The 15,799-nt window shown below is 37.3% G+C and overlaps 1 protein-coding gene across 1 annotated transcript in view; it reads right to left on the bottom strand.

Moving 5' to 3' along the window:
• LOC128857565 (GTPase-activating Rap/Ran-GAP domain-like protein 3) overlaps window positions 1-15,799 on the bottom strand; it is a 187,803-nt gene that overhangs the window by 13,348 nt on the left and 158,656 nt on the right. The window contains exons 11-12 of the mRNA XM_054093316.1: window positions 5,560-5,712; window positions 91-403 (exon numbers count right to left, since the gene is read on the bottom strand). Coding sequence (XP_053949291.1) covers window positions 91-403; window positions 5,560-5,712 — 466 coding nt within the window. The remainder of the gene's footprint in view (window positions 1-90; window positions 404-5,559; window positions 5,713-15,799) is intronic.

Here is a 15,799-nt window from a genome sequence, read left to right as displayed (position 1 = left end):
GACATATCCATGTACACAAGTAAGCTTATAACTATTTTGATTTGTATGTATGTGCGTGTGTACGCATGAATGAATATCCATTTATTTTACCTTTCATCAGAAATGTGCCATCGTCGGTGGCAATAAATAAACTGTCGTCGTTGCAACCGAATGAGTCGCCAGCCAATGTGCCGCGGTGTAGAAAAGTTGGATAGAAACAATGCGGCTCCCATGGTGGCTTGCGAAATATCGTGCAGGGACTAGCCGATGCAATGCTAGTTGGCGCATCGCCACGTACAATAGCCTCCAGTTTAAGTGCCTGGCCGATGCGGACGAACTCAATTTGGCGCGCGTCCTCCTTCAATTTGGATGTGCGCGGCACATCGTATAATACCTCAGAGAAGGCTCGCCTATTTAGCATATTCTGCAGGCATAATCGAGGATAGACAAGAGTAAAGTGCGTTGAAATTAGTCAGAGATAAGTAAGGGTTATTTGAAGTGGGATGTACGAGTATAATACAGGGTGTGTCTGATGAAACGCGTCACCAATAATGCTGTAATGCCTTTTTTTCTGAACAAGTAATAAATTTTGTATTTTTTTTTTATTTACATATTGCTATGCGATCTAATAAAATAAAAATTAAGATGATGAGACACGAAAATATAAATTATCTTTCATACTTGACGTCCTCTTTTAAAATGTTCCTGCTCGGATTAATAGAGGCACTTTGGAATAATTTATTACTTGTTCTATTAAATAGCTACTGCAACTACATCACTAGAGGGTAAAAGTAATCCTAATTTTTATAAACTATTTACAATACTTAAACTACAAAACTGCTGTTGATCGCCGTCGTTGGTGCCGCTATTTGTAAGTGTTGTGATTGTTACTGTTTTCACTGCTGCCTGATTTCACTGTTTGCAGTGTTACTGCCTGTAGTATTCTTGTTGGTATTGCTTTTGCTGCTAAGGCAGATCAATATTTACTTTCAGCATAGAATTTCATTTAATAATGAATATGCTGGCTCAGCAATTCATGGTGGCCGCTGAGGCATGGTGCTCAACGGATAAAATTTTATATTCATCGCCTTCTTGAGTTAACTTTTATGTATGTACATATAATAAGCCTGTGTGTTCTTAATACGCGTCACATTTTCTATAATTTAACCAAATGTGACCACCAGTATATACAGGCTCCGGCACTCGAAGTGTACTCAACTTCAGACCTCTCGCGCAGCTGATGTATGGGAATGTCTGTTAGTTGGCTAAAAGACAGTCCAGATTATTGTTTACAAGCGCGAGGATACATTTTGCTGAGAGTAAACGCCATAAAAGAAAACCAGTAAGATGGTGCGATAGCATTATATTTGGCTGGAAAATCACAACCAGCGATTGTTCGTGAGTTCGAGCACCTTAAAGTAAATAAAGTTTTTCTTTATCGCACCATTACTCGTTACAATGATACTGGTAGCATCGCGAAACGTCATGGAGGTGGTCATCAAACGACTGCAATGCCACGTGAAATGGTTCAAAAAGTGAAGAAGCGACTTAAGCGAAATCCTCGACGAAGTGTCAATCAAATGACGAAAGAACTGAAAATATCTGACCGTAGCATCCGCCGCATACTGAAAATGATCTCAAAGTCAAACCTTATAAGATCCAAAAGGCGCTTGATCTCACACCAAAGCAGCAACAAGTCAGACTTGAGAGAGCGAAGAAGTTGCTTCGCTTGGCCTAATGCGGTCAATTTCCGAACATTGTGTTTTCTGACAAGAAATTTTTGAAATTGAACTATTTGTAAACTCCCAAAATGATAGGATTTATTTGACCGACCGTTCACACGAGAACTTGAGTCATCAATTGGCCACCAGGAAGCAGCACCCGCCACAGGTGCGAAATATTATTGAGAAAGTATTCTGGAGGTTGCTTTGCAACCGTGGGCAGACAAACATTTCGTTCGCAGACCATGGATGTAACAACAGGACTTGACACCGTCTCACAAAGCTCGAGTGAACCATGAATGGCTAAAAACCAACGTTACGAACTTCATAACGTCGAGACAATGGCTCTTAAATTCACCAGACGCAAGTCCGATGGATTATTCTCTTTGGGCTATTTTAGAGAGCAAGGTCCGAACTAAAAGATTTAGGAGTCGCGAAGTGCTGAAGAAAGCCATTGTCCGCGAGTGTGCCAAAATACCTGCAAGTCTCATTCGGGCAGCTTGCGATTCGTTTCTGGACCGTCTCAAGGCCATAGTCAAGGCCAAAGTACAAAAGTAAATTGAATCTTAATTTTGTATTATTTTCACACATTTTTTACTTTCAATTGAATACAAGTAATTTTTCAAACTAAATTTATGGCCTTTGTAATTGGTTACACTTCGAGTGCCGCGCCCTGTAGCAGCGGGAATATTGGTGAAGCTACACAGCTGTAAAATTCGGCGGAATTTTTACAATTATTGTTATTTCCTTACTTCGGGAAGAAATCATTCTCAGTGATGAAGCTCTTTTCTGAATATTTGGCTTCATAAATAAATACAATTTTGGGATTTGGAGGTATGAAAATCTACGAGTGATCCATCAGGTGTCTTTAGATACCAATGGTGGCCAATGGTAGAGCGCGATGCTAATAAAATTTTTGTGATGAAATGGATCTCAGAAGCATCAGCTTTTAACAGGATGGCTCCAGTTGGTAATATAGCAACACGTGAAATATTGAATTTATTAGATGAGAAGTTCGGCCGCTTCATGGCGCCGTTATTCTCTGGACACTATGAACGTGTGACTTAACTCGAAGATATAATCCAAAAGTAATCAACTAGCATGCGACATCTACAGCGTAGTCACGGCAGCCATGTGCCTGAAATTATTTTCCAAATACAAAAAAAAAAAAAATTATAGAAACACCCTTTGTTACAAAGCTCGAGCGTTCTTAGCTCTCCAATTCCCAACTGAAATGGAAAGAACCTGTTTTTTTGATTTGCAAAAAGATGATTAGAAATGAAAGAAAAATCGTTTGGCTGGACATGATGGCTACACTGGAAATATTATTTAAAGCAATTTGTGCTCGACTTTTGTATGAACATTAAGAGGGGTAATTTTAATGGAAATTTATTTTCTTAAGAAAAAGTGAGTACAAGGCAACACAGTGACAGTACAAAACAATGTATTTTTTTTATTATTTAAAAATTTCTCTTTGGCGCAGGTAAAATTTTTGGGCAATAAATGTTATTTTATGAAAATTTTCTTAAATTTTTCATTTTTTTTTAATTGTCTTATTTATTATACAATATTTATTTTTGGACATCTAAAGTATTTACCTATACAAAGAATTTTCTTAAAAAAAAAATTTTTCTATTTAATAACATGAAATTATATAATAAATAAGAAAGTTAAAAAAAATTGCTCTATAAAAAGAGAATTTGAGCACGACTTTTGTGCTTCAAATTTAATAGGTAGTACTAATGAAAAAGTATTTTGGTTAGAAAAAGGTGAATACGTTGTAAGCCATTGGTTTTTGTTATTATTTAAAAAATAGCCTTCAGGTGCAGGTAAAATTTGTATGGAATGAAAGTTATTTTATAACTAAATATTCTAAAAAAAAAATAATTTTTTTATTTGCTTTTTTTATTTCCTTTTTACTATACAAAGGCATTAACTCAAAAAACAAAAAAAATTGTTAAATTTTAAAATATTATATTATATCATATAATAAATAAAAAGATTAAAAAAAAATTGGTTTCTTATGTTTTGTTATAAAATAGCTATTATAGCGTAAAAATTCCACTTAAAAGTAAATACTATATTTTTTGGGGAATAAAAAAAAAATTATGATTTGATAGGTATTCACAATTTTTTGTTCATAATTACACTGAAAATTGTCTATAACCTTTGATTGAAATTTAACTCAAAGGATTAATGAATTTTTCTCTGATTGGACAGCGTCTTTATTACTCTAGAGTCCATTTTGTTAAAAAATATTTTTTTATGCCGTCTCCGACTAGCAGATAGTTTTCTATTAAGATCTTTTTCATGACGGAATTACACTCGAAGGCTTACCATTGTCTGTCGAGAAATCTTTTCTGTAGGGGTTTCCAATAACATGTGTTACAGGTGAATTGAGTTTTTGAATTTTCCGATAACAGGTGTTAAAATCACTATAAAAATGGTGAAAATTTGGCAGAAACGGTTCGTCAAACTCGAACATTTTTGGGTCCTCGTGAAGCATATTGTCGGACCGCAATACAGAAACTGGTGAAAAAATTCGAGCTGTTTGGACAAGTTAGTGATGTGAAGAATAAAACCCGTGCAGGTCGCTCAAGAACACCTGAAAATATTGCAGTTCTAGCCGAAAGTGTCGAAGAAAACCCAGGTTTGTCCATTCTTCGTCGTTCTTTGGAATTAGGCATTCCACAAACGTCATTACACCGTATTTTGCTTAAAGATTTGGCTCTTAAGGCTTATAAAGCCCAGTGAATACAAGAAGTCAAGCCGGCTGATCATCAACAACGTCGTGTCTTTGCTGATTGGGTCGTTGAAATGCATGAAAATTATCCGGAATTCCATAGAAAAATCATCTTGAGTGATGAGGCCCATTTTCACCTCGGTGGCTTCGTCAACAAGCAAAATTGTCAGATCTGGGGCTCAGAAAATCCGAGAGTTATTGTTGAAAAACTTTTCTATCCTCAACTTGTGACTGTTTGTTGCGTTTTTTCGAAAATGAAGCTGGAACAACAGTTTCGGTGAATGGATTGCGCTGTCGAGAGATGATTAACGATCTTTTATGGCCGGGATTGGATGGCATTGATATGGGCAACGTTTATTTTCAATAAGACGGCGCTACGTGCCACACAAGCAACGAAACCTTTAATCTTTTACGTGAAAAGTTTCCGGACCGAGTTATCTGTCGGAGAGGTGATCACAATTAGCCGCCGAGATCTTGTGATTTAACACCTTGTGACTTTTTTCTTTGAGGCCACGTGAAGGTCAGACTTTTATTTGAGGCCAGCCCAGGGTCGATTCAAGGCAGACATTCGTGAGGCTATCGAGGACATAGGGCAGCCACTTTGCAATTCGGTTATGGAAAATTTCATGAAAAAGATATTGTCCTGTAAGCGTGGTCGTGGTGGTCAATTGCCTGATGTTATTTTCCACTATTAACGGCATACTTCCTCTTTATAATGAAGTAAACATCCGATCATTTATATTAAAAAATAGCATTTTTCTTTGAATATCAAAATAACACCTCTGTTTGGAAAATCCTAGATTAATTGGTGTTCCGGCTGCTGATGGCAGATATTTCTTATGAGCGGAAATACGGAAAATAGCGGGCGACCGCTATTAGATAAAAGCTTTTTCTATCATTTTACTGTTTTGTCCACGGAGATTCGAACCCGAAAAATCGTATACATCATTTTAAAATGAGAGCCGTAAAGAAAAATAAGCTTAGGTTGCTTTTAAAGTAATATACAGGTAAGAACTATCAAATGTCGAAATGAAGAAGTTTGACAGCAGTTATTTAAAAAAATCAAAATTACTTTTCAACCAACCTTAAATTTTTCAAAAATAATTAATAACTTACCAGCTTGCTATCACCCATATAGTCCTCATACAAATCCTTTATTAACATATCCAAGGTTCTTTCGCGTTTTTGTGAGAATATTGGCGTTTGAAATGTAGCTTTCTCAGCGTTGATCATTTTAACAAGCAGGAATTCTCGAAACATGGCTATATCCTATGTGCACAAAAATCAAACAGAAATAAGAATTTTATAAAAATTACTTTGAAATATCCATAGTAACAAACGTTTATTTACTTGAATTCACGAAGTCTGTAAAGTTTACGCACATACACACTGACCTACTTAAATGTGCATTTGCTTATAAATATTTACATATGTGTACGGGTATCTATGCGCCCACCAAATATTGTTAACGCTGAAAATTATTTATTATGAGGAATTCATGAGTTTTTCTTTTTCAACTTTTAGAGTGGTTTATTAAAATTTCCATTAAATTGCTAAACAATCCGACCTACTCTCGATAAAGCCTCCATTAACGCAAATGTGAGTAATTAGTACTGTTATCACTGTAAACAACCAACAACTAAGAGTGACGTGCACTCAGCATGAAAGGATATTAACAATGGACTAATGAAAACGTGTCTTGTGTACATATACATATGTGTAAATATATAAAAGCTTATCTGTAGTCGCTAGCTGTAAATGAGTGCACTTGTGAGCGCCAAACCAGCATTAGGTCCCTGGTTTGAAGCCCACTTCGTACATAAACCAATAACACATTTTTTAGCAGCTAATACCCCACCACAGGCAAGGCAATGCTATATGAATGATTTTCCAAAAATCCATTTGCCATTCGGAGGTGGTAGGCAATTGCAAGGTTCTTCATTTGTAAGGGAGCATTAACACACGCATCCCAAATTGAGGGAGAAGCTCGGCCAAACTTCAAGCAAAGGATGTATGTAGAATCATTTATATATGTATATCCGGTTATATAACATAAGTTGATACACATGTATGTATGTGTATAGCGGAAGCCAACTGTTGGATTTACGAATTAAATCAGTATTCCTAGAAGACGCTTGCAAAGTGGAAATATATCAGCGGAGTCAAGCACAGCGTGCGCTAGAGACATCTGTTGAGAGCGTGTAGTCAATGAGCTTAAGTACATACCATAAGTACGTAAATATACTCTGTTCAATAAGAACCAGGAATTTATCAATAAAATTAAATCAGTTCAATTACACTGCGATTGAAGAAATGGAGGTTTGCGACAGCTTACACTTTCGGTAATAAAGTCCCAAAGGAATTTTTGAACCTATAGGTCTGATTTTTATGTATTTACCAGGTATAATATATACCTATGAAATGAGACCTTTAGCTATTAGTCCATAGATGTCGCTAGGAGTATTTTTAAACCTTCCCAAATGTCTTGTTCTTTTCGTCTGCCATTTGTCAACAATATTCAGTTCATTGTTTCATACAACAATGCATTTTTGTTGCTCTTAAAAATGTCGAATTTCGTGCCTTCAAACTACGATTTGCGGACACGTGAAATGCTGATTTGCGGAATTGTGAAATGCTGTTCTCCCGCTTCAAAAGGAAGTCTTTTTTGCATCGAATCGTTACGGGTGATGAAAAATGGGTGTTCTCAATCCCAAGCGTAAACGATCGTATGGTCCGCCCGGCTACAAACCAAAAACAACGGCCAAACCAAATGGCTACGGCGGCAAGGCAATGCTGTGTGTTTTCTGGGATCAACGTGGTATGGTTTGGTACGAGCTATTAAAACCAGGAGAAACAGTTGACGGTGCACGCTACCAACGACAATTGGCCGATTTGAACAGCGCTATACACTGAAAACGCCGAGAATATGCCGATCGGCGTCACAAAGTAATTTTTCTTGATGACAATGTACCGCCACATCGAACAAGAGCGACCCGGGAATTGGTGGAGACGTACGATTGGGAACCGCTGGTGCATGCGGCTTACTCACCAGACTTGGCGCCTTCCGATTATCATTTGTTTGCCTCGATTGGCCACGCACTTTCCGAGCAGCGCTTCAATTCCCACGAAGAAGCCGAAAAATGGCTTGATGATTGGTTTGCGGCCAAATATGGCCAATTTTTTTGTCGCGGCATCCACAAATTGCCTGAGAGATGGGAAAAATGTGTCGCTAGCGATGGCTATTATTTTGAAGATTTAATTTGTTACTAAACGCTTGAAATTGAAAAAAAGTAAAGTAGTTGGTTTTGTATTACACTATATATAAGAATTTTTTTTAAAATTCGATTCAACAATGTCTTGGTTATTGTACCTAATTGTTTTCAGGGTCAGGAAATGCATTTTTGATATTTATGTTTGCCAAAAATCTGCAATAGGTAGCGCTTTTTTGCGACTTTAAGGCTGAGAGATTCGATTTTTTTGATGTTTCTTTCATTGCAAAACTTATGATGAATAAAGTTGAGAACATCATTTCGTTTTTTTTGTTAAAAAAAAGTATTATCATAAGAAAACATATCCATATGAAATGTTTTATGAGAAACAATATTATTTTGCAGAGAAAGTGGCTTGTTTAATTAAAATAACGCATCAAATTTTTTGAATAACTTTTCTCTCTTCATAGTAAATCTTCTGCAATTCGGAGGCCGCAATAAAATCCCATAAAGACCCACACCCAAAATTGGCGGAAGAGCGCGGCTAAATACCCAACAAAAAGGGTGTAAGCGCCAATTATATGTATATACTTATATATGTAATATATATGTAGCTTTAACTTCTCGAAACAATAGCTTTTCTTTTTGACCTTCCAGAGGCCTAGAAATTAACTTAAGAAATAAAGAGATATGCAGTTATCGTGTGCCTGTTCATTCGTTCATTAGGCTCGCCCTAAATGGGGAGCATCAGGCGGTGATGCAGACTGTGTAGCCAAAAGCAAAAAACACGAGATACGTTCTGAGATTGTCCGATTGCTTACGAGGACCATTCAAAATTAATGAAGGCCCTTACGAGAGACCTTAATGTTTCTGAGGGATTATCCGTCGAGTTGCATATGATCGGTATAAATTCTTCCACGAGTTATCGGTGAAAACCCCTTCTAAGCAAAATTAAACACCATCGAGTGCCAGAGATGTTATAGTGTTTTTCTGACGAAAAAAATTTTAACCCAGAGCAAAATACCAACAGCAGAAATTACCAGTATGAGATATAGCTACAGAGGTTTCTGTTTTCAATAGTTAATACGAAGTTTCCAGTCACTGTTATGGTTTCAGGAGCTGTGAGTAACAAAGGACATGGCATACCACCACATTTCTTTTCTCGATGATTTCGAGTGAATTTTGCTGCATATTGCGAGGTTCTAGAGATAGTAGTGAAACCCTGGAGTCATGGTGTAGGCGGTTATAGTCCATACATTTTTCACCAGGACTCTGCTTCTTCACATAAACCAACCGATGAGGAGACAAGATTGGATAGCTGAATATTTCCCGGAAAACATAACACCGAACTTATAGCATTCTAACTCGCCAGACATTAAACTCCTGGATTACTGCGTATGGGGCGTAGTTGAGCGTGAAACCAGTAAGCATCCTCATAACACTGGATATGAGGATTTATTAGAGATTGAGACTTAGCACTGCCTCTTGGCTTAAATGCGTCAGTAGGCTTACACGATAGTACTTATTTACTATTTGGTTTAACGGCAGCAATTCCGAGTGGGTCATAACACGGCAATCAAAGAAAACGAAAAAATAGTCTTGAATTTAGACTGCATTTTTCATGTTTTTTCGTTGCCATATTTGCATATTCATATCCCATCTCTCGTCACTGAAAATTATAAGTTTCTATAACGTTTACGTATTCCACGTATTACACAGCGACAGCAATTCGATGCCAAAGCTTCGCACTAATTACACCGTTGCCAACTAGATTTAGTACTTTTTGAGAATTAAAACGCCAAAAAATGGTTTAGTACCCATTACCCTTTTTAATACTTTTGCCCCTCTTTTTATTACTAACTAAAAAAATCGATTTAGACAATATCTAAAGAATGTTTTTAATTATATAAGAAATTTCGGACACTTTTTGAACAGAAGATATATCAGAGCGCATATGGTGGCCTAAATGCTTGTATGTATGTGCATGTATTACGCCTGAATGCGCTCTACATTTGAAGCTTTGAACTGGTGTTGCGATACAATATTCGCCTTACTGCAGAGCTCAATTTATTTTGTAATGGATAATTAAAAAATAATTACAAAATCGTTAGAAGTTTCTTACATGATGTTTTTGGGAAAACATAGAATTAACGGATTATTGCATAAGAGCTTAAGTGATGTGAGTAGAGGCAGCGAACTAAAATTATCAAATTATTTCACTGAATTCCAGTGGACCGAAGCAGTGTTGAATTAGCGAATAGGAAACAGGGCTGGAGTAGTTTGTAAATGCAGTTGAGTGGATGTAAAAGTTAGTATATGTATAGGTGTGCACATATATTTTCGTATAAAAACAATATATTTTTCTAAGTGCTAGTTTCACTATGGTGAATTTTTAAACAAAGTTTAACCCTGCGAAATTGGGTTTTCATATTTACAATACGGCGCAAAATGAATCATCCAATTTGGTTTAGGACAACTTTTTTACTCAACAAGAAAAAAATATTTTTAGTGATGGAAATCTTTCTTTTGACCTTCATGCGCTACGTTGCCTTTCTGTTTGTATACAGCAGCAGACTAGTCCACAAGTCTCGTGATATGACTGATATACGACACCATTTACACAAAATATAAAGCTTCCTACAGCGTGAGTAATTTTGCGCCAACTGCTTACATAGTTGAACTGCAAAACAGAACAAAACTAGCCGCACTGGCCTACATTTAGAAATAAAGAGCACCGTACATATATGTATAAGCACACTTCTTTAATTTATATGGAGGTTATACAGTGGGCCGCATGAGACAGGGCGAGTCCATCCATGTTTACACAGATGGCTCAAAGCTCGAGGTCACGGTGGGCGGAGGAGTATATTCTGAACATCTGGGGATCTCCTTCAGTTTTCGGCTCCCCGACTACTGTAGTGTCTTTCAGGCTGAACTGATGGCAATAATAAAAGCCGCGACACTGATACATACACTGATACAGTATCCGGAAATGATATCTACATTTTCTCTGATAGCCAAGCGGCGATAAAATCCCTCACAAAACAGTCGACAACCTCAAAGGTAGCCCTGAAATGCCGCACATCTCTTAACGAGATGGCTGAGTCATTTCACCTAAAGGTAACATGGGTTCCTGGCCATCGCGACATCGAGGGTAACTGTAGAGCCGATGAACTAGCAAGACTCGGCACTAAATTGTCTGACGAGCACATAGATAATGACATAGGGATACCCTTACAAACATGTAAGCTACACATCCTTGAAGAAATTGTAAAGAAAGCAAACGAAATATGGCGAAATGAAGCAACCTGCAAAATCGCCCGTCAACTTTGGCCGACTCTAAATGCTAAACGCACAGAATCTCTGCTAAGCCAAAATAAACACAGTCTTAGCACACTGATCTCAGTCATAACGGGGCACTGCCTAATAGGCAGGCACGCCCAAAGGATGGGTGTGCAAACACATGACTTCTGTAGAAGTTGTCTAGATGAGGACGAGGAAGAGACAATCTCGCACCTACTGTGCCACTGCCCTGCTCTATCTAGACGCAGGTTTACTATTCTGGGCAGACAATTGTTTAACGAGCTAGAAGACCTCAGTACTATAGAAATCAGAGATATTTTAAAATTTTTGAAAAACACACACTGGTTTTAGGAGAGATATGGACAAGCTCCGCACGCGGCATCACAATGGGCTATGAGCATGAGTGTGTCCCACAGGACAACCGCTTCAACCTAACCTAACCTAACCTATTCAGTGGGCCTATTTCCAAAGTGGTGAGCCTTCTTCTTCTTTTCTGATTTTCACATCGGTGGCTACATCAATAAGCAAAGTTGTCGGATTTGGGGCTCAGAAAATCCACATGTTACTGCAGTGAAGCAAATGCATCCACAACGAGTCACTGTTTGGTGCGGTTTTTGGGCTAACGGCATCATCGGGCCATTTTTTTTTCGAAAATGAGCGAGGAGCCGCGGTTACAGTAAATGGCGAGCGTTACCGTGACATGCTCAACGAGTTGTTTCCAAAAATTGAAGAGGATGACATGGACGACATGAGGTTTCAACAGGACGGTGCAACTTTTCACATTGCCAAAGTTACACTCGAACTTTTGGCTACCGTTTTTGAAAACCGAATAATCACCCAAAATTCCGATATCAATTGGCCGCCTGTGATTTAAGCCCGTTGGACTATTTTTTGTGGGGAGCCGTTAAGGACAAATGCTATGCGAACCATCCAGAGACGATTGATGCGTTAAAACACGAAGTTGCCATTTATGAAATTGGAGCTCAAACAATCGAAAATTTGCTTAAAAATTGGGTTGATCGAATGGCCTACTGTAAAGCCAGTCGTGGCAGTCATTTGAACGATATTATTTTTCATTCATAAATGGCAATATTCAAGCTTCAAAAAAAAAAAAACAAATACCAGTCCAACGGTTAGACGCGATAGAAGTGAAAAATTCCGTAAAACAAATTGAGAGAGAATGAGTCGAAAGCAGCATTAGGAGCGGGATAATTATAGGTTCATTGTAATATTGCTATAAAGTTCATATGTATTTTCTTAATTTTTTCTGTCGATATTCACGACACTTTTCTGCATTATTTTTCGGCATAATTGCGGTAAATATTTAAAAATGAAAATATTTACGAATATAAAAATACGGACGCAATACAGCACACACGGTTGCTATTATGAGCGTCGTAACGCGTATATTACACAAACGTACTAGCATACATACAAACATTCGTAGGACGCTTGGTCTAAGCAAGTATTAGGTAGTGTAGTATAGGTATACATAATGCCTTCTCACTCACCGTGGCTCCGTAATACGCAGGCGCGCACACATACGTACTAGCATACATACAAACATACATACGTATGACGCTTGAACTAAACACCAAAGCAAGTAATAGGCAGTGTAGTATACATACTACAATACTTACTATACTAGCGTGGCTCAGCAGTACGCAGCCACACACATATACGTATATCAACATATAAATCTTCGTAGCCAAGAGTGGGGAGGCTACGAAGCACCGCACAAAGAGGAGACGGAGAATAGGGAACGCTGTATAACTGTGTTCTATCTCATTCTCTCGCAGGCTATATACTATAAGATCTCTATGTATCTCTCTTTTTAGTGTCGCTTTTTCGTTTCATCGAGTTTCAAATCACTCCCAACTATTCTAAAAAAGTTTTCACTACAAAAAAGTTTGAGAAAATATTGATTAGTTTTTTTTGATAGCCGATTAAAAAAGCAAATTTTACATGACCCACCCTATACAATACAGAACCAATGCAATTACACTACACTAGTAATCAAGTCCGTTAGGCCACATCAAAGGAATGGTTTACTTTTAAAATTTCCTCTAAGCAACGTAAAACTCGTATTAGGACTGACCAAAAGTGTTTAGAGTTGAGTAAGTGGAATTCGTATTAGAATATTAACAGCTAGCCATACGTGCCGTGCCCTGCAACCGTAATATTTTTTGTTTTTATTGAATAAGTTATAAAACACACAAGGCGAAGTCCGAAATAAACAAGAGCGGCGCCCTAAAAATGTTTTTGATGACGCCATCTTTTTAATGAGCTAGTGCGTTAGAAGTTACATCGCTAGTTGACTTCCAGTGAAAGCTTGGTGACATTCGGTTCATTCCGCGCAAGTTAACTGAGGAGCAAAAATTGATCAGAATCCAAAATTCGAATGACTTCAATAAAGAGGCGAGAAAAGATGGGAAATTCCCTTGCAACTGGTGATGAAAGGTGGTGTTTCCAACATTAAGCTGAAACTTGGCGTCAAAGTGCCGAATGGAAGGCCCCAGACGAGCCCCTACCCAAAAAATTGCGTTTGAAGAAGTGAAAAATCAAGTTAATGCTCATTTGTGTTTACGATTTCAAGGGAATTGTCCAAAAGGAGTTCGTGCCAACGGGCCAAACCGTCAATGCAAATTTTATCTTGGCGTTTTAAAGCGTTTGTTGCAACGCATTCGTCGAATTCGCCCTGAATACCGCGAATAAGGAAGCTGGCGCTTATTGCATGATAATGCCCCGCCTCATCGATCCAATCTTGTGACTGATTTTCACTCACCGTATTCGCTTAATACCTCTACTTGTGACCTCTGCTTATTCGGAAAATTGCATTTGGCCATGAAAGGAAAACGTTTTGCGTTTGTAGCGGCCATCCAAAAGGTTTGTACCGACATCCTGAAGCACATTCCGGTCAATGAACTGAAACACTCTTTCGAAAAGCTTTTGGATCGCGGAAAACACTGTATCGAGGTCAGATTGGACTATTTTGAATAAATAAACTAGAAGTTTTCAGAACAAAGCTCCTGCCGTTTCTATTTTAGCTCAGTCTTATTTATTTTGGACTTTCCCTTGCGTAATCGGATATAAGTAAAACAAGCACAAAGTGTACTGCGGATTTAAAGATTACCTCTATCACCGTATCACGTCTCTATTAGTTACTCCAGCCACAGTCACAATCTGGCTCACTAATGAACTCTAAGAATTTAGCTATAAATTTCTGAAAGAATATCAATATATGATAGATTCAACAAAGGACATGTATTGGACATCTCATCGGCCTTCAGACATACTCAGCATTTTGCCTCGGACACAAATGCTATCGATTATAAAGGTAGTCTTAAGTCAGCCTTGTACAAATTATCAACATAATTTCTACCACAGCCAGCTTTTGCATAGTGTAGAACAGTTATGATTTGCAGCTTCTCCAGTCAGGACATACTCCTTTGACCAGAGCCACAAGTGAAATGAAGGGTATGCTGTTTAGCGATTCTCTGCAGAGAATATCCAGTTAACAAATAAATAAAATGAGCCCATGACTCTATTTAAAGCCTGGCTATCATTGAAGAGTAAAGAATTTCCTCTAGTAGATAGTTCAATCACAAAAGCTTACGTCTCTGATATTTTACATTTAATTGCCAGTCCAAAGGAGAGGTTTACTTGTATATATATTTGCATGTATGTGTTTTAATGTTTACGTATCGATGTCCTTGGAGTTTAAGAACCTACATATATGAGTATGTAAATGATACTTAATTTATATTCAAAAACCCATTGTGGTATTTGCTTACCACGCAGTTAACCATTTTGTCACATTAACACTTTACAATCACCGCATATAGTTATGTATGAGATGAATGCACGCTGAAGCAAATTTCCAGATCTACATATACGCATATACGGGTTTGTAAATGTACGCACATGCTGAGTTCGTTAACTGAATGTAATTTAAATTCAATTGTCTGCGGTTATTGAATTATCTAGAGATATACATAGGTATGTGCATATATCTATGAAAGTATGTATATGTGTGTATATAAACCCTGCAGGAATAACCAGATCTAGTGGAACTAATTTATCTATCGCCTTTGTCCCATCAGAACAGACCAATGCTAGATATATTACCATACCTTAACTTAAGGGCTCAAATATCAAACACCAAAATTTTTTGAAAACACCAAAGTTTGGATTTGAATTTGAGTCCTTTACATTCAGAAGTGAGTTTTAGAACCTGGCAGAACTGTGTAAAAACGAAAAATCTGGTTACATTTGTAATAAAATTGAATTTATGCAAATATAAGTAAGGGTTTTTTTTTCACAATTAATATAGATAATAAATAATTTAAAAATGTTTTAACATCACATTTCCGACTCTTCTACTAAGCTGAATTGTGCTCCGCATAAGACGGAATGTGGCGCCAGGGGTGTAATTTTTTTGGAGTAAAGTTATGGCAGTGATATCAAGATGGACATCACTAGTTTCCACTTTCAAAGCTTATAACACTCCAAGAGTAATTTCCAAGAGTTCGATCTTCACTTACAGTACGTGACTTTAACGTACCCAAATCTACGGAGACCATAAAACAACAAATGATGGAATTATTTTTTAAAGTTTCCAAAACGTTGTAAAATAAATCAAAAATAATATATTAATAAAAATAAATAATAAAAAAATCAGTCCCGAAAATTTTCTGCACCCTGAAATTAAAATTTTTCGAATCTCGAAATCCTGGCATTGTTAACAGGATTCGGGATTGAATGACTACTAAGCATATATGTTTTTTTTTTTTCAAATATACATACATATTTAGATGGCAACTGAAGGTAGTTTGTCGGACTTT

This window comes from Anastrepha ludens, chromosome 3 (genome assembly GCF_028408465.1).
Source record: "Anastrepha ludens isolate Willacy chromosome 3, idAnaLude1.1, whole genome shotgun sequence".
Taxonomy (NCBI): Eukaryota; Metazoa; Arthropoda; class Insecta; order Diptera; family Tephritidae; genus Anastrepha; species Anastrepha ludens.
The sequence above is the reverse complement of the archived record's forward strand: the minus strand, read 5'-3'. Positions and strand labels throughout refer to the sequence as shown.